At 38.1% G+C, this 19,387-nt stretch overlaps 1 protein-coding gene across 2 annotated transcripts in view; it reads left to right on the forward strand.

Annotated features, from left to right (window-relative positions):
- Window positions 1-18,195, forward strand: part of LARS2 (leucyl-tRNA synthetase 2, mitochondrial) — a 107,858-nt gene extending 89,663 nt beyond the window's left edge. For both annotated transcript variants that reach the window (XM_084621300.1, XM_084621299.1), the window contains 3 exons: window positions 2,033-2,144; window positions 12,359-12,486; window positions 16,562-18,195. In XM_084621300.1, the coding sequence (XP_084477426.1) occupies window positions 2,033-2,144; window positions 12,359-12,486; window positions 16,562-16,741 (420 nt within the window). In that variant the 3' untranslated portion in view covers window positions 16,742-18,195. The remainder of the gene's footprint in view (window positions 1-2,032; window positions 2,145-12,358; window positions 12,487-16,561) is intronic.
- Window positions 18,196-19,387: the final 1,192 nt, after the last annotated feature.

Raw genomic sequence — 19,387 nt, forward strand, 5'->3', positions numbered from 1 at the left:
GCAATAACCTTTTTTTCAATCTCTGGACATACAACTGTACATCCAAAATAGGAGCATCTCGGGGCCTTTGTGTATCTTATACTATATTATAAATATTTACTACCATTATTACAACTATTGCTTTTATGGCCCCATAAACTTGCATCGTACATCAATTAAAATGAAGTGCACAGGTATACTATATATTGCCATGAATAGCTTAAAGAGGAATCTGACTAACATTAAAACTTTTTAACTAAGTGGGTTATTTAATTTTAATATCTTCCATTCCATTTGTGGACCTATGCAGAGATACATACACACATACGTAGGAAGGATCCAAACCACCTGATTGTTTCATCATTTACATCTGTGTCCAGTAATTTCAAAGGACGCCCCTTTGAGTTCTACATTCAGTTTTGTTTTAAATTAGAAGTTAGTCTTTTTAAAGAAATTAGTTACTATAATCATTCCAATAAACAAAAAAAAAAGAAATATTGTTACTACTGGCAGGCAAAATCACAAATCCCTTTTATTCCTCTGAGATTACTTTCACCACTAGAGTTTTTGATGTTAAGAGAGCCTGGAAATTCTCTTATTTTATAAAATAACTTTAATTTGGCACTCCTAATTTGGACCATCATACTGCCGATCAGCCAAGTGGTGATAGGTCAGATATAATAACTGTTGCCTTTATTATTGTGCTATACTTGATTGAGGAATTAATTCTGTTTAATTTTACAGTGACCTACATTAGAAGTCAAATTAAACATTGATATTTTTCATCTTTGATTGCAATTATTTGTAATTAGATTTTAACTTGTGATTCTAAACCAGTTGTTGGTTAAATTACAACTCAACAAGTCCCCCTATGACATATGCAAATACTATATTGAAATAGGAAAAATCCTAGAGACTACATAGTTCATGGGATTGAAAATGTGAGGTTTTTTCTCCATATCTGAGATTCATATCACTTCAGACAAACATCCAAATACTTGAACACTACTCTAAATTCTGTGGTCAAGAAATAAGGGTGGGTATCTTTCAAGCACAAGTCTTCTTGTAACATTTCAGTACTTCCTCTTTCAATTCCAGCTGAAACCAGGAAGTGTGGATATGTGTGAAAATTAAAATTTGAGGAAAAAACCAAGTACTAAATTTAGGCAAGCCTCAGACAAAGATGAAGAATTGAGTATACATAGAAACTGAACTATCCTCATCATTGGAGATGGTTCCTCCAGCTCAGAGTGGAAGCATGCTGGCGGGGCAGAATAGGGGAAAGCTTGCACAGCTTCCACCTATGTTCTACCTTTTCTAGAGATAAATGAAAAACAGGGGAATTCAGTTTCATATGCTGTGGTCTGGCACCTTTCACAAGAACTTTATAAAGAACTATTACAAAAACAACAAAACTTGAACCACAAAAGATTTTCCTATGTTTTTCACTCCCACATTTTTTTTTAGATCTCTTTAACTCTATACCAGCTTTATCTAGACCAGGCCAGGATCCTATACTGATGAGCCCTATCTCAGTTACATTGGTTACATGCCATGCTTACATTCCTGGTCTGGCTTAATAGTGTGACAGGTTTTTTTGAGATGAATTGTGAACTTATTGGACACTGCACTTCGGGAGGTGGGTGGGAAAACACATTCCAGTACCCAGAATGCTCTTCTAGGCCCCCATCCTGCAAAGGCTTCCATATGGGCAGACCCCCTACACCCACAGGGTCCAGTCACACTGATCCTTTTCCGGGTGCAAGTTTGTAGCCATTTCATAGGAGTGCTGGTGCCTGAGCTCTGTGTAAGGGTCCTCTGTGTGTGCGCGTCTCTTCCCAGTGGTGCACTCTGGGAGCAAGAATTTGGAATGGTTTCCATTTTCAACCTCCATACCTTTTTTAAGCTTCTGATTCATTGTAAAATGGGACTTTTTCTGGACTTAGGCATTGATTTATGTTTTTATTATTTCATTCTCTCCATTACAAACTGCCTTTTTATTGGAACATTTATACTTACAATTCCTGTTTCTTTCTCTTCCCCTTTTCCATAGCAAGCCTCTCAACCTCTCATTCTCCACAGTGCAGAATTTGAAGATGCTTTGGCTACTCTTTGTATTATGGTTGCACCTATGGCCCCGCACATAGCCTCAGAGCTATGGAAAGGTATTTGCGTAAAATGCTTTTTATTACCCTGCAGAAAAGATAAGGTTGGGGAAATAATTTCCAAGGACGTTACGTAATAATAACTGTAGATAAGTTTGCAAGAAGCAGCTTAAAAACAATGCACCTCCTAGGCACTTAATAGCCTGCAGATCAAGACCTCAGTCAATCACCATAACTGCCAAACACGCAACTTTCCCACCCCAGGGCGTCAGGTTAAGTAATGTCCTCATGCCTGTCATTCCCCCTCATCCATATAATTCCTACACTAACCTGAGTCTTACAGATAGATCACTCTGCACCTTTCTGCTTTCATGATTTATATCTGTGGTCACATTGTAGTTTTTCTGTGGGGGTGATGTGATGGGTGAGGAAAAGGTTACGTTTCTTTGGGTGAGAGGAAAAAGGACCTGCCACACTCAGAGGGCTTGTACAGGCTGTCATGGAGGAAAAAGCTGATAGCTGGGCCTGGGGAAGGAAACAGATCTTTTAAAAGAAGGGTTTGTACTATAGGAGTAGTCCCTACTCCCTGCGATGAGTTTGGGCTAAGAGGGCCCCTGTCTACGGGGCTGTGCGCCAAGCAGCATGGAGGGTTGTGGATTCATAGTACTACTATTGTAGCATACCCTGGACAACTAGGGACACGTTGATGTGAGTTAATTCCTTTAGGGGCTTGAGATAAAACCTTGCTTAAGACTTACATTGGCTGAACCCCTACGTTGGCCAAACCTTTACAACCCTGCTAGGGTTGCCATCAGTAGGGTGAGGGATGTACATACCAAAATTCAGAAGTCAGCAGCAATCGTGTCAATGATTTGTTGATAGAAATGCCAAGATATATGTGAGAAAATGGGAATATATTCCCTTTCGAAGTTGGCCATGATGGACTGTGTTACTTTAGGCATAGCATTTTATGAAGCAACATTCAGAAGCAAAGATGTTCATGCTGTAGTTGTTTGACTCAGCAGAGCTACTACAGTAGAGCCTCAAGAGTTAAGAACAGCTCGGGAATGGAGGTTGTTCATAACTCAGAAATGTTCGTAACTCTGAACAAAATGTTATGGTGGTTCTTTCAAAAGTTTACAACTGAACATTGACTTAATACAGTTTTGAAACTTCGCTATGCAGAAGAAAAATGCTGCTTTTAACCATCTTAATTTAAATGAAACAAACACAGAAATAATTTCCTTACGTTGTCAAATCTTTTTTTAAAACTTTGTCTTTATATTTTTAGTAGTGTACATTTAACACAGTACTGTACTGTATTTGCTTTTTTCTTTTTCTTTTTTTTTTTTTTTTTTGGTCTCTGCTGCTGCCTGATTATGTACTTCCGGTTCCAAATGAGGTGTGTGATTGGTCAATCTGTAACTCTGGTGTTCATAACTCTGACGTGCTACTGTAAATAGCTTATTTTTCAGAGCCACGTATAGCATTGTAATACTAACTGCCAGAGAAAAGGATTCTTGAGGAGAAATATTAATTTTAGTTGATGATTTACAGGCAATAGATACTGAACTATTTGTTTATGTGGAAGTTTTCCCTTGCCTGTAAACCATCAACCAAAATTCATTTTTCTCTTTGTTTGCACAGAAATTACTATAATTGCCAAAATCTGATCTTCCAACTGTTTGGAGTTTTTATTATCTCTGCATACAGTGCCTAGCATAATGAGGGCAGGAACACTAACTGAGGCCTCTAGGCACTGCTGAAATACAAATAATATTAATGAATAGAGAATTATGAAATACGTTTGGTAAAATGACAAAAACTGCCAACATGTCTTGGCTCAGATCTCTCTCTGATCGAACATAGGACCTGAGCCTGCAAAATACGGAGTGCCCTCAGTTCTCATTTAAAATCATTAGGAGTTGTGGATGCTCAGCATTTTTCAGGATCTGGCCTATATATGATAGGAGAATACAGAGCAAGAACACTAATTAATGGACTTGTGGTCTCTTCTCTTGCTACATATATTTGAGGTTGCAGTTGTGTTGTCCAGAGACTCCACCTCATGCACAAATGAAGTTAGCCTACAACTACACAGACAGTTTGTTTAGATTGCTAAACTCAGAAGCGTATGGACTGAACATGAGAAGCTTTCTGTATCATCCTGATCATCATTACACTCTATAGTTAAGCTATTTTATCACAAGAGAGATCAAGTGTGTGTTACTATTGTCTGCTTTATATAGTATATAAATTGTGTTACTTGGAGAGGATCCAACATTTGTCGTTACTCAATCAAGACATCTATGAAAAGTATCCATCTAGAGCCAAGTTATTCAACAACAGGGAAGCAGGTTAATGTTCTCAAACATATGAGTCTGCATTCCTGATCTTCTAAACCTTAGTCATCAGCAATTTAGGCATGTTCTTCAATCCCATTGTATACGAGGTAGGGGAGTTAAATTCTTCGATTATTTCAAGAACTGTAGCTTTAAGATTTTAAAGATAATCACACTGTGTCACTTGTATATCAGCATAATTTGTAAAGTTATAAGTTATTTGTTTTGACTGTACCTTTTACCTAATATCTATACACCTTATCATTACAGTTATAATCATACCTACTGGAAAAGAAGTGTTTAATAAGATTTTGGATTTGACAGTTAAACCAATCTTTTCACTGTTTTTAAAAAGATAGAAAACATTAATATTAAGATTTTTAAATTCTCCACTTAATCTCTGCCTGTGCTTCAGTTCTCCATCTGCAAAATAGGGGTAATTCTCTCTGTGCCTTGGTTTCACATCTATAAAATAGGGATGATAGTATTTCCTTTCTCCACTCTTCATCTCCTGTATTTTGCTTGTATTCTCTTCAAGGCATGGTCTGTGTCTCTTACTTTGTGTTTGTACAGTTCCTACCATAGTTGAGCCCCAACCTTAGTTGGAGGTGCTATCGTAATACAAATAGTAATAAAGCTATATATTTGCTATCTAAATTTTGGCCCTAAAATATCTGATACAGTCCCTTTAATTTACTTTTTGTTCCTTTCAGTAATGAATTTAAGAAAAATTTTCTTTCTAAAGATAGACAAGTCTTAATAATTAAATAGATATTTTTCCTGTTGGCTAAGAACAACATTGAACAGGAAAACAGATTCTTCTGTTTACACTGCATCATGTTACATTCCTTTATTTGAACTATCCTTGAGAAGAAAGGATTTTGTTAATAGTATATTGTAACTGGGGAGTGTTTATTGGGTAATATACCTAGCATTTAATGCATTACAGCCTTTAAAAAAGGGAGAGAGCACAGTTGGGGTGTTTTGCATAGTACTTTGCAGTGTAAATAAGCCACCTTCTAGGCTGTATTACATTTTAGTAGTATAATCTCATTAATCTTTTCAGCTGCTTCTCATCACTGACTGTGGGTAAGCTTGGCAAAATCCTTTTTTAATATATAATTTCAACAGATATTGATTATTTTTAAGCTTTTTTTTCTATTTTTATGTATTTAAATGTTCACAGTTGCAGGAAGTTATGGGGGTCAGACAATAATTATTTAATGACAGTTGACATTGAGATTCAAAACATTAAAGCCTTATAAAGTTATAACTTTATTGTCAATATCAGACTTCAAAATATACAAAGAAAATATCCCTATATCAATAATCCTCTAATAATTTCTCTAGCAGCATTTTTCTCTCTTTAGTATTTCAGTAGCACCAAGACTCCCCAGTCAGGGCCCCATTGTGCTTGGCACTGTATACACACATCATGAAAAGACAGTCCGTGCCCCCAAATCTCTTACAATCTAAGTACATGACAAAAGACAACAGGAAAAAACAACAAACCGGCAGGGAGAGCACAAGCTAACATGGAAGCAGTTGTGAATAGTGTGATGAGACATCAACTAGCTATTATCAAGGGTTTTTTAGGCATCACCTCAAAGATGATTAATAATTTAGCTTTTAGTCCACCACCTTCCGGTTCTTATGGTCCAATGACAAAGCACTCAAAATCAGCACTCTGGGTTTGATGCCACAGGATCCTTCTGGTGTAATATTTAACCTTGTATTGTAACCCTTCTTTTTTATAGATTATAATGCACAAGAAAGGAACATTTTTTGTAAAATAGAATCAAAACCCAATAATTTCTGCACTTCAGTGACTGAAAACTGCTTCATTGTTGGTTTATATGTGACCATTTTGTTTATATATTTCAAGCAGAACTTTGGATAAGCAGAGAAATCTACTTAGGCCTGAGCAGTACATTTTTCCAGTCTGAGTATAGGGAAAGGCTGTTTGAATGCTGTCTGATAAATGTATTACCTTTCAGCAGTTGAACAATAATAACTGAGTAGTTACGGTACTTCGATATTTTTGTATCTTACTTTTTTGGGAAGTGGCCCTTTCTCCAGCTTAGGGCAGGAACTGTTTCCAGTGTCTTTGTGTCAGCTTAATTCTGTTACACAGTATACACTATGCTATAGTTTAACCAAAAAAAACCCCAAACCAACAACAATTAATGTAGCCCCTCAGTGTGGGAAGAGTTCATCAGGCTGACATACATTTTGGCAGCCTGTGAACACTAACAGGATGAGGAAATCTATTTCCTTCCTGAAACCTTGTATCTGAGGAGTATACGTGCACCACTGCTAAATTTGAGACTCTTTTTGTGTGTTTGTGCTTACCCAGTATTTTCTCATCCAGGCAAGGATGTGGAGCTGCTTGTTTTTAGAAGTTTCATTTGTGCTAGACCTACTTCTGTCATGAAATGGTGAAAGTGCCATGTGATATGTGTTAAACAAGCATGGTCACTTCATCAGTTTTTCATGATTTATTGAAATTGAGCATAATTACTGGTATGTATGATGTGATAATTGTCTTGGCAACAAATTGAGTCATTACAATCGTCTCATTCCTGAAATCCTGATTCAGTTTTCACTCAGTCCTTGCTCAGGGAACACCTCCACTGGCTGATGACAGAGTTTTACCTGAAGAATAAGGGCTAAGTAAAAGTTACATTAAAGTTTCTAAAAGGACTGGTAATTTTGCTTTGTCCTTGCACAAACCACATACTTACCATTGATATATTTGGTCTTCATCATCTGACCTATGCTCCTTTTAGAGCTTTCTCACCAGATTTTGACCCTTTATAAATGCCCTAGAAGAGTCTCACAGAAGTACAGGACACAGTTCCATCCTACGCAGAGAGAATGGAGTGGAGTTGTCGTGCTACAGCAGAGGATTCCTGAGTCATTTATCCTGTGCAGGAAAGAATGACTCAGGATGGCCTAGGACAATGCACCTTACAAGCTAGGTCAATAATAGTAACTGCGCAAAACTAGTTTAGGTGCAGTGTGTGAAATGTTTTTTGTTTAGCAGTGCACTTGTATTTTCATGGCTCACAAAACCCGAAGGCCTTTGAGTGCATTTTCAAAGTCCCCACAAAAATCGAAAAGCAGAAATCCCAATAAGCAACATGGCCAAATATCAAAAGAATCCTGATCCAGTATAAAAATCCCTTGCCAGCAGTTTCTTGTCAGACCAAGAGTAATAAATCTGTATGAATTGAGAAGGAAAAAACATGGTCAGTCTTGTTCAGAAGGATGCAGTTGGAGTAAGCTAAATGGGAGAACATTCCAAAACTCTGGCTCTAGTTTCTAGGCCTACATCCCATAAAGTTGTTTGGTGTTCATGGGTTCCTGCTGTGAGACATACAAAATGATCCCCGATGGGATTGTATTCAGCTAAGTGTAAGTTTAGCCTTGGAATACTCACTTGTGTGGTACTAGTAACATTGCACAGCTTTGCTCCTAGCTGTTTGGAAACAACTATGGTAGTATTGACTTAATTGCTCTGCTGTTGCAAAGCATAGCACATGTGTTCTGCAGACATGTACCTCCTGTACTGCCAAGTGTGCATCCTGAGATTCCTCTGGTTTGATTTTATTTAATGGGAATATACCAAGAGCAAAGTAGAGTGATGACAATACACTTGGAATTGATTGCAGAGGCAAATAGGATAATAATAAAACATGAAAATCTGCTAAATATTGTAAATGGCTGTACAGAGCTGCTTGAGAATGCTTCATTTGTCTGTGTGAGGGTACTTTTACTCAATGCAGATTCTCATTGTTTTGTCTCTGCCAAACCCAGAGATTGCTAAAATAACCCTTGAATAATAAATACTTGCATCACATTTATATCTGATCACTCTGCGCTGCCCCTTTCTAATATTTCCATATCTCTGCCTAAAACCCCTTGCCTTAAACTCTGGTCACATCCACTTCAAATCCCTCTAGTGGCTTCCTCTCACCTCCCTTGTCACATTCAGTCACCCCTCTTCCTTGCCTTCACAGCGCTACCATCTGCCTACCGGTCTGTGCAAACTTCTTTTGACTCCTCCCTCTCCCCCATCCCACACTCCATGCCTCCTTGCCCTCTTTGCCCTTATGTGTACTAGAAACATTTGTACTCATATTCCAGCACAAGGGCAGCTGTAGCACTGCTGGAAAAGTACAGGTACCATTTTTTCTAGCGTAGTTGCATCCATTGTTTCATTCTACCATGCTTGTCTCTATGCCTTCTTTCATGTGTCCTTTAAGCTTGGGTCCACCATGCTAATGTGATCTGTGAGCTGCCTTGCTTCCCCCTCCCTTTTTAGCCCTTCCTCAAAACAAATTTTCCATGTGGGCAATAATCTTTATTTTTCTACACCAAAACCAGTATTTTATGGGAAGTGATATTCTTATTACATTCTCATGACTCTTACACTACTAATCAAAGCATTCACATGATCTTGCTGCTTTAAACCATGTCCTCCCCTCCCCATAAACCACTCTTTCACACTCACCAGTGTTTATTTCTGCCTTTTACAATGTTGTGTTTTAACTTGAACCCTGTTCCTGTAATTAGAGCTGCAGGGCTGGACCCTTGTGCCTCCATGGCTCTGTATGAGGTAAGAGTGCATACCACCCAGGCGGATCCAGAGGCAGGATCAGGGCGTTGGGCATCCCTTAGGCAGGGATGTTGCCCTTTACCAGCCTATAAAGATCTATGCACATTTATGGCCCTACGTAAATAATTATGAAATAGAAGGACATTTGGGATTTAGGAACTTCTCCTGCAGTAGACTGCATAGCCAACAGAACAAGACAGGCTGTGAAAATATAAGCAAAATACATGTTTCTTTGTAATGTGTATTTCATCAGGTAACTTCTCCACCTATGAGAACCCAACATAAGCAAGACCAAAGATAAGTGTTAAAATTAATAATTTCAAAAGATAAGTCTGCTAGAAATGCCAAATGATTGGTTCAAATCATATTTTTTAATATAGTACAGCAGAATGAGTTATTTCAAAAGGAGGCTGGATAGCTGTCTGTCTTGGGTGGTTTAGACACAACAAATCCTGCATCATGGCAGGGGGTTACACTAGATGACCCTTGCAGTCCCTCTTAACCCTATGATTTTGCATTTCTATTTTTGATGGCTAGTTTTTAAAAATGTACAAGCAATTCCAGATTGTGACGATGAAAGCTCCATTCTTATTTGTTTTGTTCTGAAATTATATAACAAATTATGATTCTTGCATTTTCTGTGTTCTGGAGCTTACAGAATGTGAGTTAAGACAGGAAACCAACCAGGCAAGGTAAGTGAAACCTTCATTTTAGTTTCCTGTCTAACTGCATTTTCTGAAACCAGCCCTATTGATTTTTTTCACATTTTTTTAAAATATAGACGAGCTCGATCTTTCTAACTGGTAACATATCTTGTAGTGAAAGGATCTATTTAAAAAGTGACACTTTTTTTGCGGTGTTAATATTCTGTATCTGCTGAAGAATCTTTTCCTTTTTGCTTATTTTATGAGGACTGACAGCCTCCACAGGGTTTATGGGTGACCCAGTTTCTGCCTCTTTAGGTCTTGTCTCAGATCTTTAGAAGGTGTTTTTTGCAATAGTATGAAGAAGCCATTTAAACAGGAAAATAAGGAGTGGCCTGGCCTGTATGCATGTTTTTCTGCAAAGCATGTGATCATTTGGAAAGAAGTGAACTCATCTCTACATGCAAAAGCCAAAAAGAGATGAATCTGTAGCAGCTATTTTCTTTAAAGTCAATGAGAAAATGAATCATCACCATGAAGATTTCTACTGTTTGATTTCTTTAGTTTTGCTTTCTTGGTTTTAGTACTCCTGTTACATAAAAATCCATTCTTATTTTGCCCCCAATAAAGTATTTACTTAACAAGATTGGAGCCTCCATTGTCACACTTAGGAAATGCTTGCATGTTCTTGCTTGCAATCAGAAATAACTCCCACCAATCCAAGCACCTTCTGAGTCATTAAGGAAATAGCTAGAGTATTTGTGTCACTTAGAGAAATGGTTTGTCTGCAACATTTTTCTGATAGACTTTAATTTGGGGAGAGTTAAACTCCCACTCTCCCTTCATTTGCTCTTATTCAGTACATTTGCCCTTACCTAATCACTATGATAAATGTATTCATTATGCATGGAATACCGTGGATTCTATCTTTGTCTCTGTGAAGTTTTTTTTTAATTGCTTCATAAAGCTGATTCTGAACAAATCTCATGGGGCAATGCATCTTAAGACTATTGTTTTTCCTTACTCTATTGTTTGAGTCACTGAAGAGACATACATGTCTTTGACCTCTTTTTCACCTTGAGTTTGTAACTGTATGTTGACAAGATATGCGCATTTTCAACTACACATCTGATCAGTTGCTATGGATTTGCAATTCTGACTGGAATTTTAGTTTAAGAAAACATTTAGAATTTTGTTATCTCATTGAAATACATGATGTATTTTTAATCTGAAAATTCCTTGATTTTATAAGAAACATAAATAATTACAATGGCAACTGGAAGCATCAGTTTCATGTTCAAATATTTTTGTAGATGTTCAAGTTCACTGAAATCGGTGTTTTTATGTCATCCTGCAACAGGAGTAAACTAAATCATTGTATTTCCATATTAAAGTGTTCATTCCATGCAAGAGTGATTTCAGTACTGTTTCCTTCTATCTATTGATGACTTACACTGAAGAGCTGGAATTGGTTGCCTTGTATTTTGTGAGAGAGTGAAGTCTATCTGATAAAAAGGGAAGCATTTGTAGAAAGTTAACCTGTAGCAGTAGACAAAATAAAAATGTAACACATTTCAGAGAGTGTGAAAGAGTGCTATAATGTTTATACTTAAATTCTGTAGAGCCTTTCATTTGAGAGTCTCAAAACACTTTACAGAAATCTGTACATAGCCTTGCAAATAATGGTATACAACATTTTACAGATTGGGAAACAGAGCCACAGTGAGGGTTAGTGATTTAAATGTGAAAGTATCGTATTGAATATGGTGTGAGATTGAGATTAAGCAATGATTTAAACAAAAGCTAGTTGCAGTTGTGAAGAGTGCAGAGAATTGACTGACTATAAATAGGGCTCTACCAAATTCAGGGTCCATTATGGTCAATTTCACGGCCACAGGATTTGAAAATTTATAGATTTCACGTTTTCAGATGTTTAAATCTGAAATTTTACGTTGTTGTAACCCTGGGGATCCTGACCCAAAAGGGGATAGTGCAGGGATCACAAACCTGTTGTGGGAGGCTCACGGGATTGCCAGCCTCACTTCTGTGCTGCCTGCAGAGCTGGACTCTGAAAGCAGCAACCACAGAGCTTCCTGAAAGTGCAGGAGGTTCCCAGAGGTGGAGCTGGGTCTAATCTTCCCCCGAGCGGCTGTGCAAGGGATGGCCAGAGCTAGGAGCCCCCTGGCCCAGGCACTCTTAGCAGCAGGGAGAGATCGGATTTCACGTGGAAGGGCTTATTTCATGGTCTTTGATGCATTTTTCATGGCCGTGAAATTGGTAGGGCCCTAGCTATAAGATTAAAGATTAAAGTTTATTGTATGTAATAATGTAGCATCACTTTAAATTAAAACAGAGTAAGTTTTGGCCATCTATATCTGTGCCTTATGACAAAGTAGCAAAAGTTTTGGAGCTCTAACCATAATCTGAAAAGCATTCACATTTGAATCCCTGTATATTATATAAGAAAATCCCCTTCAAAGCTCTGAATGCTATGTATCTTTCTGTTTATAATATGCTGTATGCTAAACTAAACCATATTATTTCCTCCAAGTTGATTTGCTTTGGACAAGATTTAAACTAAGCAGTCTTTTGACATATTTATGAGACTCAAAAGATTTAATGTTCGAGTTAAAGTACGATCAGCAATTTATCAATTTTATGTTGTAGGTTTGGCACATGTGCAGAATAAACTTTGTACGTATCATAAGTGGGATGATGATGTACTGCATCAATCCTGGCCCAAAGTGGACCCAGAATACCTCCAGCAACCAGATATCATAGAGATGTCTGTTCTGGTAAGAGTTTACAAGCTGAGTTTCAGCAGTGGTCAATGAATGCATTATTAGCTGCTAGTTTTGTTCTTGAGGACTACAGTTGAGGTTTTACATTGCTGATTGACTCAATGCTAGGTTAGAAAGATTGAAAGCTAAAGTTAGAATTGTGCTGGTTAATTTGGAAGACTGCTCAGATGAATAAATGAAGTGGTCTTGCAAGAGAAACCAAGAATAAAAAAGTATACCTGTATGATACCTGTATGATTGTGGATACTACTACTCTAAGAGGTTTGGCTTATGCACAGTTGAGGACAGGGACGTCAGAGCAAAGCTGAGTGAGTCTCAAGCAAAAACTATGAACATATCAGCTAAGGGGCCCCTACATATTTTTAATCTATTAATCTATTGATGATGATGTATCTATATAAAAAGTGTATATTTATAGGCAAAACTGGCTACTCTGCCTATTGTTAAGGTTACCTAACATTTACCATTGTAAGACCCTGTTCTGAGTTGCTTGTAACGTAGCCAAACTTTGTCTGGGCTAAATTTTCCATGTTTGGTCTCTACCTCAGGCTGACATTCTTTGCAGATCTCAGCAAAACATGATTAACTGTTTCCAGGAATGAGGAAATAAAGTAGTTCTCCCAGTGTTAAATTTTTTTCTAGTTGTGTTTTGCAGACTTATAGCACCTTCATGTTTTGCAGCAAGAACTTGGAATTTGGTAAGGAAGTAGTCCTAGGCTCAGAGAGAGAAATGCCTTTTGCTGTCCCCAGGAAAATCCATCCAGAGTTGTCCAAGTTACGAGCCTCTGGAAATTCCCATTTGCACACGATCAATATAGCTTGCTACTAAAATCTCTGGAACCTCCTGACTGCACTCAGCATGCTCCCAGACCCAACAAAGCTTTAACTCCAGATTGGGGGACAGCAGCAGCAACTGTCTCTTTAGCCTTTAGGGGAACAGTTGCAGAGCTTGGACCTTGGAGGGAGGGGGATGCCATGAGTCCCAGGCTTAGCTCTTCTGGTGCCTGTGTAACTATAATTAGAGCCATTTGTCCACATGCATTACGATAACTGTTAATTATATAAGTCACAGACTATTTGATCTACAGGACCCCTGCCTCACTCAGTGCACGAAAGAGAGCATCCTTTTACATGATATACACACACACACACACACACACACATTCTATATGTAAAGATGTTCTCTTGTGTTTCTGTCCATCATGTGCACTGAAGGAGCCAGGATCTTTAAAATAAATAGTATGTGATCAGGTAATTAAAGATTTTATTTAGGTGTGTGTATGTAAAATAGAAAAACATTATGAAAGTGACATTAAGGTTCTACAACTGTTTTCACAAAAAAGTCAGGAAATGCACAGGTGAAAATTCTAACAAGGTCACATGGCACATTGTTCATATTTTATGATATACATTTTGCAACATGAACAATAATTTGTTCCACTACACATTTAACCTGAACAACAGAATGAGAAAGTACTAGCTATATTTACAGTGCAGCTGAGTTAATGTTACTGTTGGAATCTTTAACTTCTGTAAAATGCCTGTCTGTTGTTAACTGTACAGCCTTACACTGGTATTAATTTTGGGGATGGATTAAAAATCCTTGTTTATTTTCAAAAAAGAAGGAGGAGGAAAATTGCCAGAGTAGTGGTAGCATGTGAGTGATCATAAATATGCTTAAGTCCTCACCTCATTTGGGTGAACAGGGTGCAGGATGCATGAGTTTCCCAGTTTTTGCCATTATAGTTTAGATGTGGACAGTTTTATTATCATTTTGCATTGTGACAACTGTATCTTCACATTGAAAAAGACAATGAAGACTTTGGTTATAGTCTTCCTCATGCAAATTGTTCTGTTAACAGACTGAGACCAAAATCTCTTATCCTTGCCTGAGTCCCTGGTTGATCCAGATGGGCAGAATGTGATATATGGTGCCTTTGGTTCTGCTAAAATCCTTAGCAAATGCTTAGAAGAATCTTTTCAGTTGCTTATGGTTTCTCATTTTGTCCTCCAAGCAAAGGAAAGTCCCTCATGCCAAGTGAGCAAAAACTTCAGACTACAGTTTTTGCTGTAGTCCTATTTTTTAAAAAAAAGTCATTAAAATTGTTTACAATGGCAAAAGTATGGCTTTTTCATTCATCCGTAACTCAAAAACAATCAAAAGGACTTTGCTGAAAATTACAAAAAATATAAACAAATACACACCTCACCTTCAAGATCAGTGCAAAGTACTGGATTTAGGATGTAAAAATCCAATGCACAACTATAAAATGGGGAATAACTGGCTAGGTGATGGTACTGCTGAAAAGGATCTGGGGGTGATAGTGGATCACAAATTGAATATGAGTCAACAATGATGATGCAGTTGTGAAAAAGGCTAATATCATTCTGGATGTATTAAGAGGAGTGACGTATCTAAGACACAGCAGGTAACTGTCCTGCTGTACTTGGCACTGGTGAGACCCTTGGCTGGAGTACTGCGTCCAATTCTGGGCACCATACTTTAAGAAAGATGTGGATAAATTGGAGAGAGTCCAAAGGAGAGCATCAAAGATGCTAAACGGTTTAGAAAATCTGACCTATGAGGAAAAGTTTCAAAAAAAAAAAACTGGCCATGTTTGGTTTAGAAAAGAAGCCTAAGTAGGGGGAACCTGGGGGACCATTACAACTTTTGTTTCCCTTTCTCATTCTGTTGTTTATGCTAGCCAGCAAAATGCCAGGCTGTTATTTGTTTTCGAGCACGTTGCATGGTGAGTCTTTTTGTCAATGGTCAGCATTATTGAATCCTCTATATTCCATTTAAAAACGAATGGTGGTGTAAAAAATTCCCAGAGTGGGCCCAGTAACATGTGCCCTCAGCCTAACCTGAATTCCCGTCTTTTAGAGAGATGGAATAGTCTGTGTGCCTGAAGCAGCACACGTTGATTTAATATCTCTTATGTTAAAGCCATCTCTGAGCTAAGGGAAGTAGGTGAATTAGAAAACAGAGAGCAGTTCCTTTTAAGAGCCGGGCAAAAAGAAATAGTAGCTTCTGTCCAAACTCCATGGAAAATGTTACTTTTTGATCCAAAGGGCAAAGATCTGCATCACCTACAGTGACCTTCCACATTCCTACTGGGAAGTAATTTGGTTAAACTGAATAAAAATATCTAATAACCTTACTTGATATAATTTAGGATTGAGGTTGATTTCATTAATTATATTAAGATGTTACATACAAATCTGACAGCTTTTGTGGTCATGAATCTCTTGGTTTTAAATTGGGAGGAGGAGTTCAGGAGGGATGTCCGCTCTCCTTCCTTTCATCTGTTTTATTGGCTGAAATGATCTGCAGTGTTGAAAGGGTGAAAGGCATCTCCAGAGGTGCCTTTTATAATTTTAAATAAATCTCTAGGTAGATGTTATTCTGCAGTAGTGTGCGATTTTTCTCTGCTGCTAGGGAGCCAGTATGCAAGTTGTTTTGTAAAGCAACCAAACAAATGAAAGCATTACCTTCTTAGGGGATGTGTTCCTAGCAGTTGCTGTTAGCTTTATGGATAATCGTCTTGTTAATAAACGGATGTCATTTTTTAAAAATAGTTTGTGAATAATCTCTTTCGGAGATATCTCCTCTGTCACAAGTTTTATTTTAAAATAATGTGGTTTAATCTCTGTGGTTTATCATTCAAGTACTTAAAAAGACAAAGCAAAAGTCTAAAGCAAACTGTCAAAAATTTCCATCTGCCAAACAGTTAGATTTGCTGTCTCCTTGTTCGGCTTATGCAAGTCTAAACATTTAATATATCAGAGTTGTATATTCTGCTGATGCTAGAAGCCTTCGAAAAGGAGAACTTCACATTGCCATTCTTTCAAGTTTCCTTGAGCATAAACTGTGAATCAGAGTCACTCTCTTTCTATATGGTACCTAGGGGTTGTTTGTTTTTTCTTTCTAGTCAATAAAGAAAGAGAGAAGGTTTGATATCATTGTTTCCTACAAGTGTAACTGGGTGGATTGGAGTGTAGATATGAAGTCCTTTGGATCAATTTAGTAACTTCAGTCCTTTCTTGCTGTCATGTCTCTGTTTTCCAGATCAATAACAAAGCTTGTGGCAAAGTTAGTATGCCTCGCCAAGTAGCCCGGAACGCTGAGGAAGTCCATGAACTAATTCTTCAAAGTGAGCTGGGAATCAAACACCTCCAGGGACGTCCTATCAAAAAGGCCTTTCTGTCTCCAAGAACTGCCCTCATTAACTTCCTAGTGCAAGAATAGTGGGAATATGTGTCGTCTAAGGCTGCTAGCCTGTGAGTGGCTGATGGAATGTCAAAATGAAGCCCATTGAAAATACCAATTATGCTTATTTAAATCTATTTCACAATGGAGAAAAAGGAAAAATATTTATTGGCTAAAACTGTATTGCTGCTGATCCTTGTCAAGTCAATCTTCATTTAAACATAGAGAAAAGCCAAGGTATTGGGGTTTCCTATTTGGTCAATGAAGGAAGCTACTTCACCATATGGTCAGGCTGAGCTAGGATGCTACAGGAGGCAGCAGTGTAAGGAAAAGTGGGCAAAAGAAAAAGATATTTGGGAGAAATATCTGAAACTACAGTTAAGAGGGCATTAGAGATGGGCCCAACCTACAATGTCTGCATCAGTATTCAAGTGTCCTAAAGTTCATGGGTATCTGGGCCAATCTCTAGAATGTATCTTACTAGGAAATTGACTTTGTTTCTATCAGTGTTTTTGGTAAATGTGATTGAAGAGCCAAACTACTGTAGTGAGTACTTGCTCCACAACACGTTCAAAAAACCATAATATGTAACCAGTCACCTCTGCTTCCTAGATAGAGATCACATTTGGGTTCACTAATATGAAATCAATTAGCACTGGATTGTGGTTAGGGTAGTGTAGGCCAGTGGTTCTCAACCAGGGGTTTGAGGCCCCCCAGAGGGCTCCGGACAGGTTTCAGGGGGTTCGCCAAGCAGGGCCAGTGTTAGACTCACTGGGCCCAGGGCAGAAAGCGGAAGTCCCACCTCATGGGGCTGAAGCTCGGGGCCCTGAGCCCTGCCACCGGGAGCTGAAGCCAAAGCCTGAGCAACTTAGCTTTGGGGGGGCCCCTGTGGCATGGGGCCCCAAGCAATTGCACTGCTTGCTAACACCTAATGCTGGCCCTTGCTTTGATAAGCAGAAAACCAGTGGCATTTTTATAGCGTGTTTTGGGGGGCCTCAAAAATAAAAAGGTTGAGAACCCCTAGTGAAGGCCATCAGGGTGGATGTTTCTTTATGCAGCTCTGACAGTGCACTTCAGACATGTTTGACAGACAAATTAAGAATATAAAAAAATATTTTTCATGGTTCTGGTTTAATCTGTGTCCTTTTTGCTTGCTATATTGTTTCCATCACCTTACATTTATCTTATTCAGATTTTACAAACTACAGAAAGTTTCTTCTGAATAGAATAGAATAGAATTTGTTTTCTACAGATAGCACATCTCCGAGCACGTCAGATGCATTGTACAAAATAATTACTTAGATACTAGTAATGCAGGGCTGGTGAAGGCAAACATAGCATCCTTTCTTGGTTCAAGGTGAGCTCTCAGATGAGAACCCAAATGGCAACTCTTGTTTTACTGTGGATTTCATTATGTGCAAATAAACAATTGTGTTCCTAAGGGAATCTGAAGTCAATGAGATTGTTTAATAAAATACAGAGTAATTCTCATACACCAGTGCAGCCATTTTTTTGGTACATCACTGTTATATGCACAAGGAAATATTTACACTGTTTAACAAAAGGAAGAGAGGGAATTTGAATCCTCAAGTCTGTACTGCAGTCATTTGGAATGGTTTTCTTAAAAAAGAAAATTACAGGGTTTACTGTGTGATGACCTTTGTTCTTTACAGGCAGTGAATCAAGTGGCCTTTTAAACCAGCCACGCAGGGGGCATCTTTGCAGCCAAAAAAATCAGCTAGCCATCTAAAAAGGTCTGTTAACCCTGGAGCCAACTCATCAACCAGACAGTCTGTCTCCTAAATTGAAAAGAAACCAGAAAAATCATCCTGTTTAATAGTCATAAACAAGTTCATTATCTAGTCAGTCACGCAAGTGGCTAGAACCAGATAGATCCAGTTAGAATCCCACACTAGTTCCAATCTTAACCAATCTCAACCTTAGCAAATAGGATTTGGGTCTCTGATTTTTAATTCCAGAAACTAACTCTTCTAGTTCCCAGCTGCTTGCCCTGTTCACTGGACCATACTGATGAATGCTTTCTCTTTCAACAGTGAAACACCAAGGGAATAGGGCACAGTTGGCATATTTACAATGAAGATCTGCTCTTTTGTAATGTAATTCTTTAAACATCCTCGCCATAAAGAAATGTATCGAGCCAGACAGTCAAACATAGGCATCAGCTGAAAATTAAAACCAGTTTAATTCCAGTGTCTGTCTGATACACACATCGTTATAAATTCTTAAAACTCTGTTCAGATGCCCCTATAAGGGCCAATACAGAAGCCTTTTAAACTGTCATTTGGAACTCACGGCACAGTCTTGCTTTTTCTGTGTAAACATTTACAAAATCCTTGGGCAACAGTTTTGAAGAGTTTTTCATGGATGTGGGAGGTGTTATGATTCTGTAAATAGAAACCCTCCTCATTTACTAGGAGGAAGAAAAATGAAATATGATCAACAGATCTGGGTGCCTGTTAACGAGGGCTGCAGTAACTGCCAGTTTCAGCAGCAGACAACAGTATTTATTGCTGTTAGCACAGGAGTGTATTTGCTCTTCCAGGATGAAGAAGTGAATTGTATATTTCACATTGCAATGGATACACGTATAATAAGGAACAAATTTTTCCTCTCTCTTAAAAAAAAATCATTATTGCCAATTGTACAAGAAATACGTCAAGTCAC

This window comes from Lepidochelys olivacea, assembly GCF_965140295.1.
Source record: "Lepidochelys olivacea isolate rLepOli2 genome assembly, chromosome: 2".
In the NCBI taxonomy this organism is placed as follows: domain Eukaryota; kingdom Metazoa; phylum Chordata; order Testudines; family Cheloniidae; genus Lepidochelys; species Lepidochelys olivacea.